Here is a 17,471-nt window from a genome sequence, read left to right as displayed (position 1 = left end):
CACTCTGGGCTATTTTAGTGATCTCCCCTGCTTGAACAATGATTTCCTAAGGCAAATTGAGCCTGATGTTGTTTAAGCTCATTCTCGACACTATTTTTTTTACTGTTTGTTTATCTAAAGGAGAGAGGCCATGGATGGGAGCTCTTTCAGCAACACCCTGCTGCACACTCCTATGGTTAAACTCCATTAGTGTGTTTACATGCACTTAAGTAACCTGGTTATTGTTGATTTCCCGTGGCAAGATGATTGTTTTAACCTCAGTTTGACACAGTGCCCCCCTCAGATGAAGAGACGACAGCATTTGTATTTACTTTGCTTACATTGGGCACATTGGTACCATTACCAATGGTGGGCCGAATTTTCTATAAGCAGCTCCCATTTGCAGTGTACCCATGGACGTACAGAGAGCTATCACTAGATTACTTTGATACTAAAGAAAACTTGAAGTTTCAGAGTTGGAAATGGCGTCTTTTCTTCCTGCTATTTCCAAGCGGATTTATGGACTTTCCTGATATCCCCAGCAAGTGAACGTCACACTGAATCTAAAAATATGTGTATCGTCTTTGTGTTTTCAGATCTGACTCTTCAATGGGTTTTATGACTTGAGTTATGACTCTGAGAAGTACAAATTTTGACACAAATTGTTGAAATAGGGCACTTAAGGTTTTAAAGTACCTTAACTGTCTCCATGAGCTGTGTCACTGCTGCAGCTCTAGCTGCTGGCCATGTTGATTAGCGGGCCAAATCGCCTTTAATACAAGGGGTTGAGAAAAACATGGTTGACAGAGATATTTGCAGGAAAAACCTCTTGATCATGTCAACGATGTAGAAGGTTTTTGACCAGATTGTATGTACTTTAATAAGACTTAAGACACAAGATTATTTCTGTGCCTACAATGTGGTGGGATAAAAGGAACATCTATGCATACAAAATAATTATTTCTCACTTTTGACTAAAACAAAACTAATAAACGTATAAATACGATACTGTCTGTCTAAATGCTCCAACTAAGAGAGAAAAAAACTCTTATCTGTGACCAGCTGCATGTAGACATTTTTTAGAGTAATGTTAATGCTATTTTCTATTTTATGTCATACCCAGTTTTATGTGTGCATGTGAACGTATTTACATCCTAAAGACAACAAGTCTCTAATCTTTAATCTCTATAAAGGATCAAAATTGATGCACCAGAAGCAGTTTTATTCCATGCATTACTCTTCCTTGTCAAAACTTGGAACCTACCTTACCCACAATGCACTCGAATCGTGTAAATAGACTTTGATTTCTGGTGTTCCCCTTGTAAAAGTAGGAGGTAAGTAGGGTAATAGGCCACACTCTTTATGGCAGACCTTCCCAGCTGGTTTAAGGGTTCTGTCCTAAAAAGCTAACCTTTTGGTTAACGCGCCTCTTGTGCAGGATGTTGAGGTGATCTTCAGTAACATCCTAGACATCCACGAGCTGACGGTGAAGCTGCTCGGACTGATCGAGGATGCCGTGGAGATGACAGCGGATGGCAGCCCTCATCCACTGGTGGGCAGCTGCTTTGAAGATCTAGCAGAGGTATGAAGCTTTTCTGATCCTTAAACTCAAAAACACTAAGGGGGCTCCAATCAGGGTTTTTGGGACTGATTGCTGGAAGCAGTATTGGTTGATACCTCTCACCGGGTCTATTTGAATCTTTCTATTTATCATGTCATATATTTTTTATATATTCATTTTAATAGTCTTAACAGCAATGTACAGTATATGTATTAAAATGAACTGAAGATAATGTATTGTGAATTGTCAACTGTTAGTTTTATTGACCGGAAACGTTCAACATTCTACTTTCTCTGTTAGAAACACACCTTAAACATAGAGCTTAACAAATAAGCCTTATTTCAAAAATAAATTACAAAAAAAACTGTCATTGTTAATTTACACAAACTTAAAGTGTACTTAAAGGTAAAGTGCAGAGCAAAGTAAACAAAATCACACATCTTGGGATGTCAAGATAAAAAGGTGTGAGGTGTAAAGTATTTTAGGCTTGTCCTCCTGCTGTGATGAACTGAAAATAGAAGCCATGACATAACAGCCACACATGTTTAGAGAATATATCAGTAATTGTTTAGCTTTTTTGTCCTAGCAAGTTCAAGATTGTGTCATTAAATATTTGATGCCCAATATGAATCGCTTGAATTGCCAAGTGTAACAATTTGTTCTAGTAGAATAGTGTTGCGAAATGTTGACATGAATGTAAACAGTTACACAGGTGCTTGGTTTCCACGGGTTGAGATTTTATTTGTGATGGCTTGGAAAGTAACATTTCCCATCTGCATGATTGCATTTGATTGCATCATTCCAGCAGTCCCCCCCCCCCCCCCAAACACACACACATCTAACATCTATTTGGATAGACAGTTCTTTCTATGAGAAATACTTAAAAGCAACACAACAATTGTAGAATGGTGCAGATAGCTAATAGCAAACTGTGAATCAAACAGGTGATGTTGCACCTCTTAAATGCACAATCCTAGTTTTTCTACTAACCCTACAATAAACCCCCATACGTAGAGAAATACTCAACTCTGTTAATATTTTTTTCACATTGACATCATCTGCAGGACCTCTCACAAAGGTTACACAATAAACACTTTTACTATGTATCATTTACTGTCTGTAAACTCAATAGAATTAGGCAGTTTGTCTGTGTTATGTTCCATTAAGCAAAATGTTAAATACTGTAAATAATGAGCTCAGTAACTAATCCTTGAAATACAAGCAGCTTATGTTTACTATGGATATTGGCTCGTATCTGTCACACTGCTTGCATCTCAGCATCCTTATCATCGTGTAAGAATATTAAGTGTTGGGTTATTCTCTCCACGTCTGTAGGAGCAGGCGTTTGACCCATACGAGACCTTGTCTCAGGATATCCTCAGCAGGGATTTCCACGAGCACTTCAACAACCTGATGGCACGGTCCACCGCCGGCCTCTACTTTCAGGTAAGCTGTTTAAATCCACCACAGACACATTTGGCACGTTAGCTCCTGGGGGGTGCACAGACAATGGGAAAATGACTAATAATAAGGTTTAGGTTTGGGCTTGTTTGGGATATACTATACAGAAAAGTAATTTAAAAAAAGAAGAAGTGATTTTCCAAATTTTGGGACATCTTCAAGAATAGGGTGATATAGCCTGATTCAATCATTTTATCCATCAATTAGCATAAACACTGAAATTTACATATTTTTAAAGAATCAGGCACAACATTTTCAAATAGAAATGTCATTAACTTAAACACTGATGTATGATTGGAAGTAAATATCAAATCTCCTGTTAAATAATTGGTTTGGATTAAATTATTATGAACAGTATATCATATTCTATTGTTAAAGTCTGAGTCTTGGTGTCATTGTTAATTGTTGTGTTAAAATATGCAACATTTTGTACGAAAATTCACCAACTCCTTCTTTCCTGTCATTCTCAAATATATGAACTTTCTTACAAAGCAAAAATGCCACAAAACCTAAAAGAAGGGGAAAAGTATTTTTTTAATGTAAAGATAAAAGTAGGTCATTAGTGTGTTTACACCAAGCAAACTGTGTTTGAATATTTGTTCCTGTTTTGCTTTTGAAGTGAACCTGGTGGAATTCCTCTAAATATCGTTTGAGGGCATGTCATGACATATTCAGCGTCCTGTGTACAGTTCATTCATTGCTGCCGCATTGTTTTATTTGGACATTCCTCACAAGAATAGCATTGAATTATGCTCGGTGGGGTGCAGTTTGGCAGCCTTTGTAGATTAAATATTTGCTGGTGTTTTCTCAGGCCAAAGAAAGGCGAGTCTGACCGTTTCACATGAAGCTGAGCTTTAAACTCACAACAGTATTTACAGTATGAGGTTGTTTTCTGCTGTTATTCTCGAGGTTTTAAACACCAATCTGCTATTTTGTTGAAAGGAAATCAAGATTGTATGTTAATAGACCTAGTGTGCATCTTCTGCTCGGTTAGTAATGTAGTAAAGTCATAAACTTGAAAAGCTGCTGCGGACCGACCGTCCCGCAGCCCTACTACACCTCAGGTTGAGGCGTCGCTGTGTTTACCCTCAAACCTCCAGTCTGACCCCAGTTAGATCAACAGCGATGCTACTGTCTTCTGATTAGAGCCCGGCCGATAGATATATTGTCTGCCGATATTAGGCATTTCTGGATCTGTCAGTATCTGCATTTAAAAGTAAGTAAGTAAGTAAAATGTATTTGTATAGCACTTTTCTCAGATGAAGATCACAAAGTGCTTCACAACAAAAGGAAGCATTTAACCACTCTCATAAATACAATACATCACAAAAAACAAAAGAATAACACGTACACATAAGACCAGCCTAACCACCCTACAATCTAGTTAAAAGCCTCTTTAAAAAGCAGAGATTTCAACTGAGTTTTAAAGTTTACCACACAATCTAAGCAGCGCATGGAAGGAGGCAAAGCGTTCCACAACCTCGGTGCAACAACTTGAAATGAACGGTCCCCCCTAGTTTTAAAATGTGTAAGGGGGGCAACTAATAGTCTCTGGCCTGTTGATCTCAGACTGCGTGAGGATGTACGCAGCTGTATCAGGTCAGAGATGTATGGGGGTGCCTGTCCTTGTAGGGCTCTAAAAGTTAAGACCAAAATTTTGAAGTGCATTCTAAATATCACTGGTAACCAAAAAAAAAGGAATATAATGGATTCTGATAAATGAATATTTAGAAAAATAAACACAAACAACACAGTTTTTTTTTTTTAGTGTGTTTTTGTACAAAGGACTTTAAGTTAAGTATTTTTAAACATTTTATTTATCAGAACTGTAATATATTTTGATGTTACTTTTGATGTTCTGTTGTGACAATAAAATAAATTATCATATTATTTTAGTGAGAACTCATAAATAGTTAAAAATAATGTTAGGGAAATCTGGTCATATTTTGTAACGCATTTCTGTATTTCTTTTTAAAAATATATATTGGACAATATATCTGCATATCAGATTTTTAAATAACCAAATATTCGTATTGGTAACGACCTTAAAAATCCTTTCATCGGTCGGGCTCCACTTCTGATTACCCACACTAAGGGTTTATTTTCATATACTCATTGAATGAGAGTGAGGGAAAAGGCACATGAGTTAAAAATGAAGCTTTATATTTGCTTTATATTTGCACTGTATTGATAGCACCACGGTATTCATCTTAAAAGCCAAAGCAACTTGGAAGAGACATGCTGTCTCAGCTTGGCTCAGTATGCCGGGGTTTGTACCAATACTTCTTTATTTATTCTAGGTAGAGCTGATAAATCGATTAGTTGATCCAGAGGAAATTATAGAAACAACAGCTTTGAAAATCGATCAATCCTTTCAGTCATTTTTTTTAGGCAAAAATGTCTATTTATTGCTTCTAGCTTCTCGAAAGTTCGGCTTTTTTCTCATATGTGATCTCTAACTGAATGTCTGTAGGGTTTGGACGGCTGGTCAGGCAAAACAGTCACTCTGGGGAAATTTTTATATATATATATATATATATATATATATATATATAATATATAAATTTGGAAATCCATGAGAAATCAAAATGGGCATTTTCCACCAATTTTTTTAATTAGGGATATTTTAGACAAAACAAGATAGTTATTTGAGAAAATGATTCTTAAGTGCAGCCTTGATTTTAGAGCTCAAATAATACTGAGAGATTATTTTTTAGTTCAATTCTTTTAGTATTTATTGGAAGAGATTTTATTTCTCTTTGTGTAGTTTTTTTGATGTGAGCTTTGTTTTAAAAATCTAATTCTTTTTTTTTTTTATATGTTTTTGTTATTTAAGATGAAATACAATTTCAGTTGCACCTTTGATACTGGGACACATCTGACTTTCTATAAATTAAGGCATATTTTCCAGGCATTTGTTTGCAGCTCATTCTGTTAAGAAAAGAAAATGATGTTCGTGTTGTAAACTTCAAATCGTGTATCAAATTGTGAGTTGAGTTATCCCTAGTAGTCAATTTACTATCAAACAAAACCAGGAAAACCAGCAAATAACTCACATTTGAGAAGCTGGGACCACTTATTGTTTTCCCCTTTACCTGAAAATTTTAATTGAAATATCCAAATAATTGCATAGTCATCTGTCGATTGACTCACTAATCAATTAGTTAACTAATCAGCTTTACAATCCACAGATTCTGATTCGTCCTGGTCAAAAGGTGATATTTATTGTGGTGCTTTGCAAATTCCATTTCGCTTGGCTTCTGTACCACCAGTGTGTGTTTGTGTGTTTGTGATCATCAGTGGCAGTCCCAGGGGCAGATGCTGTAATGGTGTCTCTCCACCAGCCTTCTCTCTAAACCCCTTTTATATCAAACTGCTCCTTCCCCCCCGTTGCTGCACCGTTGGCTAATCTTATTTTAGCATCTTTCACTTTGTGTTTCATCTCTGACCTGATGGCTGTCCGTCTCCTCGTCTCTGTGCCTTCTCTGTACAACATGAACCATTATAAGCACACTGTCATCCACAGCACCTCTGGTATACATGCTTACATATTACCACGTTTGCTGTTATGCAGATCGAACCCCTGGCAATATCCTCATCAGTGCTTCTGCTCTGCCTCTCAGCTTTTGTCTCATTGCATGCACTTCATCTTGCTCACTCCATCCTTCTCGACTTCCTCCCTCCCACCCTCCCAGATTTCTGTCAGATAGATGTGTCTGTCGAGCACTCAGCTCCTGCACTCTGCAGCGTCTGGTATTGTGGGTAAATTACATCGCCTTTTAAAAATAGAACAGGCAGCCACACTGCGGGCCTTTTTTCTACTGGGGAGGCAGATGAGAAGGAGGGGGACCGAGGCTGGTGGCCCAAGGCGCAATTCATCTTGAAAATAAGCTGTGACTTAAGACTAAAAAAGACCCACAACATGGGTTCAAGGAGCCATGTACCTCTGGGAAATGTGAACATGTTGTTCTCATAGTCATCCTGTACCTTTTTTCTTAGTGCACTCTGTGTTTTATACTTATACTGCTTCCACGCCGATGCATGCTACTGTAGAGACTCGTTTTTATTTGTGTTCTCCCATAGAATATCATCTTTATTTCCAGTTTACCTGCTCAAATCAGATGTACTGTAGTTGAGATCACTTGGAAATGTCTGTGTAGTTTGAAGTAGTGCTCAAATGTTATTTTCAGCTATGTCAATATCTAAGATGATGTATCATAATGTATTGTTGTACATATACTGCTATATTTGGCAGGGATAACTTTAATTTAGCTGTTAAACACCATTGAGACAAATATGTACTGTGGCAGATTATTTTACTGTTTACACATCACATTGCAGAACATAACACAATACAAACCATCTTAGATTAAACAAACAAAAGTACTTCCATGTCACTATTATATTTCACTACATTCATCTATCTTGAGGAGCAATATTGGTTTATTACTCTTGATTATTTCTAATTGACTGAAACCACCTTTTCTTTCACATTTTACTTCATCGTCGTACCACTATAACTGTCATTCAATGTTCAAATCTTAAAATTACTGTTTTTAAAGAAAAGAGAAATTTGCTAATTGTCCCTCATATTTGCGGTTCATATTAAGCCAGAGCTAGCAGCCGGTTAGCTTAGCAAAAAAACTATAAAATCAAAGTTTGCCTGTATAAGAAAAAAAAAAATTCTCACCTACAACAACAGTTTCATTTTCAGAAACACTGAAAATATTAATCACAGCCTGTTTGAAACAAACTCTGTTACTACATACTTTACTTGTGTATAGGGAGCAGTTGATTTGTTGCACCAAAGCCCACAATTTCATGCAAACCACCAGTATTGCACCCAATCAAGCTAAATACATAGTGCAGATTATGATGCATCTTAATGTGTAGCCCTAATGCACACAGACCATTTGTAAACCTGCAGGAAGCTGACGTATCAATAACATGATCTAAACTTAGGTCATTGTTCCCCTGCCGTCCATCAGTGTGCGTTAGGGGCTGATGTCTTTTCTTTTCCATGCACACAGACCCTCTTCATCTCCTCCCATCCCCTCCCCTCCCCTCCCCACACAGACAGTGTGGCCAATGCTGTGGAGTCTGAGTAGTAGCATATTGATTCTGAGTCGTCAGGGCACCATCAGGGGAACAGGAGATTTAAAAGGATACTGTGACGCCTCCTCTCCGGTTACCCTGAAGCCTTTACTCGGTCAACCGCCTCTCCCTCCCTCCATCCTCATTCGTCACCCTGTAGCTTCTTGGTTTCAGTTATATTCCAAAACATACACATTTTAATTGCCCTTGTCTTTACAGTGCTCTTCTTTTTATCATTTGCAGTATTTTGTAGTATGGGATACCTCTTTTTCGGTTCTAAATGGCTGTATCTTGTGGTTATTTTACAATATGTTTTGTAGTTTTTATATTTTATATTTATATTGTGCCTGACAGTTGTGATCATGTTTCATCATGGTAGTTGTGAACGTGAATAATAAAACTAGGTACATCTTTACAAGGGCTTCTCCTGAGGCCCCAAAACACAAGCCTCAGACACAGGTTCAAACACATCCAGTCATCTAACTAAGAATTATTTGGAAGTGAAAATAAAAGTTAATGTTAAGGGGTAATGGGTATGTTTTTTTTTTTTTTTAAAGCCGTTCGTGTCTTGGACGAGAAAAGACTTAGTCTTCACCATTCGGGCTTCAATTCTGTTCTAAGCTTTGTCAATAGGAACATTTTCTTAATGAGTCACTTGATCACATGCTGGTTGGTTCAAATCTGTTAATGATGTTGTCACACTGATCCATCACTAACAGTTCTTATGTGTCTTTGTGTCTTCAGTCAGTTGCAGAAGGCTTCAAAGAAGCAGTCCAGTATGTCCTTCCACAGCTGATGATGGTCCCAGTATACCACTGCATGCACTACTTTGAGCTGCTACAGGTATGTCCTGACACATGGACAGGTCAAATCAAAAACAACATTGGTTTTCATTGTAGTGTCAGGCTTTCTAGAGAAATTTTTAAATCTGTTTTTGGTTTCTTTTTACTTTTGCTGATCGCATCCCTGACTAATGGTAAACATACCGGATTCACATTTTATGCATCGTCGTGCCACATTCTAGGGCTGTACCCAATAGTTCAAAGCTTTAAAACTTCATTCATCAACACAATTTCTGCTGTGAGAAACATCTATAGGCTTTTGTTTGCTGGAGTATAGCAACATATCTGATGTGTGTATGTTTGTGTTTTCTGCCATTTTTACAGCAACTTCAGGAGCGCAGTCAAGACCAAGATGACAGAGAATGTCTGAAACAGGCGATCACAGCGCTGCTAAACCTTCAGTGTAGCGTGGAGCGCATCTATGCCAAGCACCAGCCTCGTCGTAAACCTGGGTACCCTTCTCCACTAGTTTTTGTGTGTTAATTTAGTCATTCTGTTCATTAATTTGCTTTTTTTGTAACACAAAAGTGTTAGCAGACAAGAAAGACTCAGTTGGAGCATTGAGCAGCTGCAGGGGCCCGGACCCACTGTTAGATGTGATATTTTAGTGGATAAATGTTTGATTTAGTGCATTGAGCTCTTCAGTTTTCTGACTCCAAATTTCACTCCTCCCTCACAGTGAGCCCATGTACCGCCTGTACAGCAGGCAAGTCCGTAGCAAACAACTAGCCATCAAACGCATGAACGAGATTCAGAAGAGCATCGACGGCTGGGAGGGAAAAGACATCGGTCAGTGCTGCAGCGAGTTCATCCTGGAGGGTCCGCTTTTACGAGCCGGCGCCAAGCACGAGAGACACAACTTCCTGTTTGACGGCCTGATGATAAGTTGCAAGGCCAATCAGAGCTCACGGCTCCCGGGTTCGGGCAGCGGGGCGGAGTACCGTCTGAAGGAGAAGTTTGTCCTGAGGAAGATCCGCATTGTGGATCGTGAGGACTCGGCAGAGCTGCGGCATGCCTTTGAACTGATAGGAAAAGATGAAAACTGTGCAGTTTTCTGTGCACGGACAGCAGAGGAGAAGGCAGCGTGGATGGCGGGGCTGGTCACTCTGCAGTACCGCTCCACTTTGGATCGCATGTTGGACACAGTGCTGCAGCACGAGGAACAGGCACATCCTCTAAGACTGCCCTCCCCGGAGGTTTACCGCTTTGCTGTGCAGGACTCAGAGGAGAATATTGTGTTTGAGGACAAAGTGCAGAGCAAAACCGGCATCCCCATCATTAAGGCTGGCACAGTGGTCAAGCTCATAGAGAGGCTCACCTACCATATGTATGCTGGTAAGCTGCTGCAATAGATCTTCTTGTGGAGAGACAATTAAAAGTTTAATTCTCAGTTTAATGTGGCTAACTTAGAGGTGTATTTCGTAAAGATACATTATGATGTTGATTGTTTGTGTTTATCTAATCCGTCTTATCTGTTTGTAGATCCTAACTTTGTGCGCACGTTTCTTACCACATACCGATCTTTCTGCAAACCGCAAGAGCTTCTCACCCTGCTGATTGACAGGTAGGGATTGTTATTGAGCCTTAAGAACAATCCGTCTTCACTTGGAAAATATAATTATGAGTGAAGTGGTGTTGTGGGTGCTGTGACATCTTGGAATATCATACCTCTGATCACAATTTTTCTCAGGATTGAGATCCCTGAGCCAGAACCGACTGAGGAAGACCGACAGGCTCTCTGGAACGGTGACCAGCCAATGGCGGCCGAGCTCCAGCGATTCCGGAAGGAATACGTGCAGCCAGTCCAACTCAGGTACAACAGCCGTCCAATCACAGCTTAATCTTTCTCACATTGTTTCTGTAAGGCTCCCAAAAGACAAAGAGAAATGACTGCAAGAATAGTAAAAACTAAAGGGACAAAACTTCCCACTTTGATCATACCAAGTCACAATATTGAATGTGTATACCATAAAGTATAAAAACGGTTTTAAGTTCCCATGTCTTTGCAAAAGTTAATTAAGCATCACAATATTTAGAAAAAAATAAAAAAGATGGGCTGATCATTCTATGAAGGTTAAAATCAAACTTTTATGGGTAGAATTAGACAATTGGTTACATAATAATGTCTTTGTTGTCTCTAAACTTGTGGATGAAATGTAAAATGTTCTAGCATGTTTGGCTGCTTTCTTTTATTTCCTTACATGGCCTTTCAAAATGCCACAATAGATTTTACGTCTCTTTGTCTCCTGTAGTTGTTTGGTTCTTTTACACTCTCCTGTTAAGACCTGAACATTCTCAGTGAGCCACAGAATTACTTTTGTATAAGACTTTGTTTCCTTATAAGGAGTACCAGAGTCAGGAATAGTCCCGTAAGTACCATTTAAAAACTGAGAGCTTCTCGGTATCAGACTGCACCGCTGCTGTAGTTAAGAGCAGCTGCAATAAAAGCTGCTTTAAACTTTAGTCATAGAAACAGTTAAAACACAAGTAGGCAGTTGCATATTGTGAGGTACAAGTCTTCCGGTCACATATACCATATAAACTGCATTTACAGTATTTTGTGAAACCTCAAAAGATGGCAGTAAGTCGATCTTGAGGTTTGCGTTTGGCAACAAACATACATTACAACCTCCAATAATAAGACTCCTACAGTGTTTGAGAATAGATTGGGACAAAAATGAAAGGAAATTCTTGGAGTTTGGGTGGTCTGTTATAAACATTGCAATGTAGTCCAACTGTTTACTTTAAAACCAGTAACTTAAAGTAGGTGATAATACCTCTTCAGGCATGACTTTTGCCCTTTAAAGCACAAAACCTTCCTGCTGTTTTTATTTTTAAAACCCACCATTTAAAAAAGTGAATTGACATGGGAATAGATTCACTGGCCTCCAGACAGAAATGGTTGAATTAAGGACTTTGTTTGCTGAATGTCTCTATTATACTAACCTTTTGTCAAGAGTTCTTGGTTGATATGAAAGAAAATGTGGGTGGGGCAGCACCCTGGTAGTTGAATGGTTGCGGTGCCTGACACACACCGCAACAACCCTTGTCTGCCTCTTCACTACCGACTGTCCGATAAAGGCAAAAATGCCAAAAAGTAATCTTGGAAAAACATTTGGGGTAGTAAAACCGTTAAAAAAAAATGTTTGTCAGTTGGACAAATGGAAAAATCTTTTTGAGTTTTCTGAAATACTGAAAGTGTGTGAAATATGTGTAGAGGGCAAAACAAATAATTACTTACTGCTGTAAACTTGTCTTTTATTTTCCAGGGTTCTCAACGTTTTCCGTCAATGGGTCGAACATCATTTCTACGACTTTGAGAACGATCCCGAGCTGAGAAGTCGATTAGAAGAGTACATCACCAGCAAAATTCAGCTGCGTGGTGAGAACTGCACACATTTTATTCTTTTGCTTCCATAAAAATAGACGTTCAGCTTTGTAATATCTGTATTAAAGATTCTTTACCATCCTTTTCAGGCATCTCAATTTTTCCTTTGCTGAAGCATAATTTGCAAAAGGCAACATTTTGACCATAAGAGATTATGTTGTCGAAGTTTTAAAAATATTTAAATTCACATAAAAAAAGAGACACTGGTAGAGGCCATTGACCTAGTCCTGAGACATTGTCTGTCTGCACACTGCCATAGGATGGCCACATGAATGAATTAAACAGATATTTATGTTAATGATTGATTGAACCAGCACTGTTAAACTGACTTTTTGTTCAATCCATATGCTTCGCAATCAAACAACACCAAATGCTTTATTGTTTTGGGGACATTTAGAGGCTGTTTGCACTGAAACTTAAATTTGTGCATTTATGATAGAAGCAGGTGACGGTTGTATTTCACTGTCCTCCGCCTTGTCTCAAAAAATGTCTCCTGAATCAGAATTAACCATCAACCAGACCATTAAAGCCGGTTTATTTTTAAGGGGATGTGTCATTTTAAGCTTAGCAAAACCAATAATACAAGCCACTTGTTTATACAACAAACGTTTCATACATTCTGTTTCCTTTTTAGGCAAGTCTATGAGAAAGTGGGTTGAGTCCATCAATAAGATCATCAAGAGGAAGATGCAGACGCAGTCAAATGGTGTTAGCCACAACATCACCTTCGAGAGCCCGCCTCCTCTCATCGAGTGGCACATCTGCAGATCGGGCCAAATGGACTTGTTCGACCTCATGACCCTTCATCCTATAGAGATCGCTCGCCAGCTGACTCTGCTCGAATCAGAGCTCTACAGGTGAGTCACCATGACAGAGCAGTGGATGAAGACTGCAGTTTTAACAGGATAATCTGCTGGAGAGGAGACATTTGTTAGAGTCAGTATTTGGGTTTGGATCAGATTTGTTGTTTCCCTGTAATTGTGTGGAGTATCCTCCTGTCTGAAAAGTAAAACCCCACGTCCTCCACAGAGCTGTCCGGCCGTCCGAGCTGGTCGGCAGCGTCTGGACCAAAGAGGACAAAGAGAAGAACTCTCCTAACTTGCTCCGCATGATCCGCCACACCACCAATCTCACACTGTGGTTTGAGAAGTGAGTCCACGGATACAAATCTTTTGTTCACAATAAAGTGCAGTATTGGCTTTAGTTGGTCTTGGCACAGACTAAATATCTGTTAACTGTGTGTGCGTGTCGTTCACAGGTGTATTGTAGAGACAATGAACCTGGAAGAGAGGGTGGCAGTTTTATCGCGGGTCATAGAGATTCTGCAGGTTTTCCAGGAGCTCAACAACTTTAACGGGGTACTGGAGGTGGTCAGCGCCATCAACTCTGTCCCAGTGTACAGGCTCGACCACACCTTCGAGGTGAGTGAAACTACTAACGCAGGCGCATAAGGAAAACTATTAACTTAGAGAAAAATGATTGCAATAATTGTTCTGTTTTTACTTTATGGCAGCCTTTTACTAAACCATTTAACCTAAAGATGAACAAGACAATTCCATCAATAAGACTAAAAGTTAACAGACACGCTTGCGTCTCCAATGATCATTACACACCAGGAAACAGTATGGAATTTAAATATCTCTGGTTCTGCTGCATTAGTTTTGTTCTTTATTTATTTTTTAACTGTTAGGTCGGTGGTGTTCTCTTTCTAACATTAGCTTGCTAACCGGCTTAGAATAAGCAGAGTAACATATTGACATTTAGTCTGTTAACATACTCACAGTTCTAGAATCAGTTGTTTTTATTTAATTTTAATTTTGGACAGATATATGAATTTATTTTTATCAACTGGTCATTTTGCTGTTTTCAGGGGATAGAAGATATTCTATCTGTATTTAAATGTAACAACAACAAAAAACTTTTCATTTTTGTGGGAAAATTTCACATATGTTGTATGCTGGAGTTTGAATTGAGTTTTTACATTTATTTTTTACAAAAATAATAGTTTTTATGCAGCTGCTGAATGTTGTCTTTATGTTTGTTACGCTGTTAGGATGATAAATATGCGGACGTTTGGCCTTCTTCAGCCTGCCACAACAATTAGCAATTGAGAAGCACCAGATGCTTATTATTTTGACATGCATTTCATTTATGGGACTTTTTCTCCCTACTGCACCCACAGGCAATACCAGAGAGGAAAAAGAAAATCCTGGAAGAAGCTGTGGAGCTGAGCCAGGACCACTTTAAGAAATACTTGGCCAAACTCAAGTCAATAAACCCACCCTGTGTGCCTTTCTTTGGTAAGTGACGTATGAAATGACCTGAGACAAAGTAATAACTATATATAATTGTCAGTCACCATTAGTTGTTATAAAACCAGCAAGATTTTCTTGTTTCTGCATGGCTACAACCGTGTTCTTCTCTTGACCACTATCAAACTCCTCTTCATCCTCAGGTATCTATTTAACCAACATCCTAAAGACAGAGGAAGGCAACCCAGACCACCTCAAACGCCATGGCAAGGAGCTGATCAACTTCAGCAAAAGGAGGAAAGTGGCTGAAATCACAGGAGAGATCCAGCAGTACCAGAACCAGCCCTACTGTCTGAAGGTGGAGCACGAAATCAGGGTGAGCGCTCACTCTTAACATTTTCTCTTTGGTCGTTCAACATGTTCCATAGATCCATACATCCTGAATTTGTTTTCTTTTTGTTGCACAGAGGTTCTTTGAGAACCTGAACCCAATGGGCAACAGGAGTGAGAAGGAGTTTGCAGACTACCTGTTCAAAATGTCTCTGGATATTGAGCCACGGAACTGCAGGCAGGCTCCCCGATTTGTAAGTGTTCAGACCGCAGTGTTTCAGATGTAGGGAAGTTCTAGTGAAGAAATCTTAGTTTTTTTGTTAGAGTTCTGTGCCCTGTTGTAGTCCTAAATATACACTGACTGTATAAACCCAAAAGTAGGCAGATAGGGTAACTCCACTGGACACTTCTATAATGAAGCCTGACCAAATAAGGCAATTTGTTAACAATTTACATCTAAAAGCCTTTTAAGTCATATTTTTTGCTACAAGTTTCAGTGAGCACTAGGTTCTTTCTCAGGGAAAGAGAGAACAGGTTGTATTGCTGATAAAATTCTCATTGTCGAATTTCTGTTTCTCCTCCTGTAGCCCAGGAAGACCATATACAATCTGAAATCCCCAGGGATACGGCCTGTGCGAACGTCTACCTCTGGCACCCTGAAGGGCCACCCCGTCCCCCTCGAGAGGGAGCCCCCACATAAGATCACCTTCCGGAGTATCGCCGAGACCGAGCCGGAGCCCCCGGCCTCGGCCTCGGTGCCCACCTCCCCAAACACGCCAACCCCTCCACAGTCAGCCTCCTCCGACCTCAGCTCAGTCTTCATGGACCACGACTTCAGCAGCTCCTATGGCGGTGAGTTCAGCTAGACCAATCACCTTTTTGTTCTTTTTCTTGAATATCAGGGAATATTCTTGCATGTGTATTCAAGACAGGGAAAGTTTCTCAACATTTCTATGGAAATCCGTAATTATCTTAACTAGTTTTTTGTTTGCAGTGTTTTACAGATCCATTGCATTACATGACTTTCAGCTGTAGTGGGCTGCACATTCCCGGACATTGCACTTAATACTATTTTTAATTATTGCAAAGAGTACACTTTAATTGTGGCTAAGTGGACAATCATATTCCTGAACCGTGCATGTTGGCAATATCTGCATCATAGTGGCATAATTCTTTTTAACAACCCTGTAAAAAAGTGGGAAAAACCCTGGAATAATCAAACACAGGGCCTGCTTTTGTTAGGAACACAAATGCAAATGGTTAGAGCATGCAGTGCACCTTTCTTGTGAAATCAATCGTCTTCTCCCTATTTACATTTTTCAGGTAGCAACTCCATATTTGCTCCTGTTCTTCTGCCGCCTTCAAGTGAGTGTGGGCTTTTCTGTTTTCAATGAAGTAGTTTTTACCTGATTGCTTTCTGCCGGACTGTCCGATGAATCATTCTTATGCTCTTAAACTCACTTTGTGATCTGCGTGCTGTGATAGTGAGCAAGGCCTTTTATCCATACGGCTTTTTTAACTCCAGGAGTGTCTTTCCTTTTTCTCAGAGTTCCAGTCTGTGTCTTGCGGCAGCCTCCACCAGCTTGGGGAGGAGCTGCAGAAGCCACCTCCACTGCCGCCACGAAGGAAAGACGCAATGTCTGAAGCCAAAGTAAGAGCAGGGCATCGTTTCCTGTCAATTATGCCCATAATTAAAACACCTTAACTCAGTTTGATAGGGTTGAACGTATAGCGATAAGTGCAAATAACAATGCTATGCTTTGAGGTGACTTGGAGAAAAGATTTATTTTAGCAGCATTTTATGGCCTACATTACTAACTGACCCAAACAGGACACAATGATTTAAAATAGATATTTACCTATTAAACAAGACACAATGACACAATTGGTTTACTATGAAGGACTACGTTTTTCACGTAAGTATGACATCTGAGACATCGCTCCTACGGTGAAACACGGATGGATGATGGTAGGAATGCATCCACACAGACAGCGGTTCCCTGCTTTTTTGAATTTTTGACTTTAAAACGTAACCATGTTTACTTGTGAGTCCTCATCGCTTTCTGCCAGTTGGGACCAGTTCCACTGATTTTGTTTTTCCTTGTTCAAGCACAATCTGATTATTAGGGCTGTCAGTTGATCAAAATTATAAATCGCAAGTGTCCTAGTTAACTCGCCATTAATCGCAAATTAATCACTTTTTTTTTAATCTGTTCTAAATGTACTTTAAAAAGGATATTTCAGGCTTTTAATGCTCAAGTTGTATTGTATTTGTTTCCATCAACAGTAAATAACTTTAGTCTTTAGTCTAGGGAACCATGAGAAGGGCTTATTTATTTATTTCGGCTCAAAGAGCTTTGTTTCTGCTTGCCATCTACTCCTGTTCTTAGATGTATTATAAGATTATTTGCGTTAACTCGTTATTTATGCGTACATTTTGACAGCTGAATTTTATACTCAAATTTTTGTCTTTCATTAGTAAAGTAAGTAAAGGCATTTGGTAATTTACAAAAAAACTAAACTTAAAGTGTAAAAACAAAAACACTGTGGGGCAAAAAAAAAAA

At 39.2% G+C, this 17,471-nt stretch overlaps 1 protein-coding gene across 3 annotated transcripts in view; it reads left to right on the top strand.

Moving 5' to 3' along the window:
• Positions 1 to 17,471, top strand: part of sos2 (son of sevenless homolog 2 (Drosophila)) — a 39,442-nt gene that overhangs the window by 18,607 nt on the left and 3,364 nt on the right. Inside the window, exons 6-23 of one of the 3 annotated variants that reach the window (XM_032499695.1) lie at positions 1,418 to 1,561; positions 2,876 to 2,986; positions 6,193 to 6,216; positions 8,840 to 8,938; positions 9,262 to 9,389; positions 9,617 to 10,272; positions 10,420 to 10,501; positions 10,628 to 10,750; positions 12,207 to 12,319; positions 12,960 to 13,182; positions 13,355 to 13,474; positions 13,584 to 13,746; positions 14,508 to 14,625; positions 14,781 to 14,953; positions 15,045 to 15,161; positions 15,495 to 15,759; positions 16,231 to 16,272; positions 16,455 to 16,558. In XM_032499695.1, coding sequence (XP_032355586.1) covers positions 1,418 to 1,561; positions 2,876 to 2,986; positions 6,193 to 6,216; positions 8,840 to 8,938; positions 9,262 to 9,389; positions 9,617 to 10,272; positions 10,420 to 10,501; positions 10,628 to 10,750; positions 12,207 to 12,319; positions 12,960 to 13,182; positions 13,355 to 13,474; positions 13,584 to 13,746; positions 14,508 to 14,625; positions 14,781 to 14,953; positions 15,045 to 15,161; positions 15,495 to 15,759; positions 16,231 to 16,272; positions 16,455 to 16,558 — 2,805 coding nt within the window. The remainder of the gene's footprint in view (positions 1 to 1,417; positions 1,562 to 2,875; positions 2,987 to 6,192; positions 6,217 to 8,839; positions 8,939 to 9,261; positions 9,390 to 9,616; positions 10,273 to 10,419; positions 10,502 to 10,627; positions 10,751 to 12,206; positions 12,320 to 12,959; positions 13,183 to 13,354; positions 13,475 to 13,583; positions 13,747 to 14,507; positions 14,626 to 14,780; positions 14,954 to 15,044; positions 15,162 to 15,494; positions 15,760 to 16,230; positions 16,273 to 16,454; positions 16,559 to 17,471) is intronic. The other 2 variants (XM_032499696.1, XM_032499697.1) reach the window with 2 other exon arrangements.

The sequence above is a fragment of the Etheostoma spectabile genome, chromosome 20 (genome assembly GCF_008692095.1).
Source record: "Etheostoma spectabile isolate EspeVRDwgs_2016 chromosome 20, UIUC_Espe_1.0, whole genome shotgun sequence".
Taxonomy (NCBI): Eukaryota; Metazoa; Chordata; class Actinopteri; order Perciformes; family Percidae; genus Etheostoma; species Etheostoma spectabile.
Note: the sequence above shows the minus strand (reverse complement) of the source record. Positions and strands in the feature narration are given on the sequence as shown.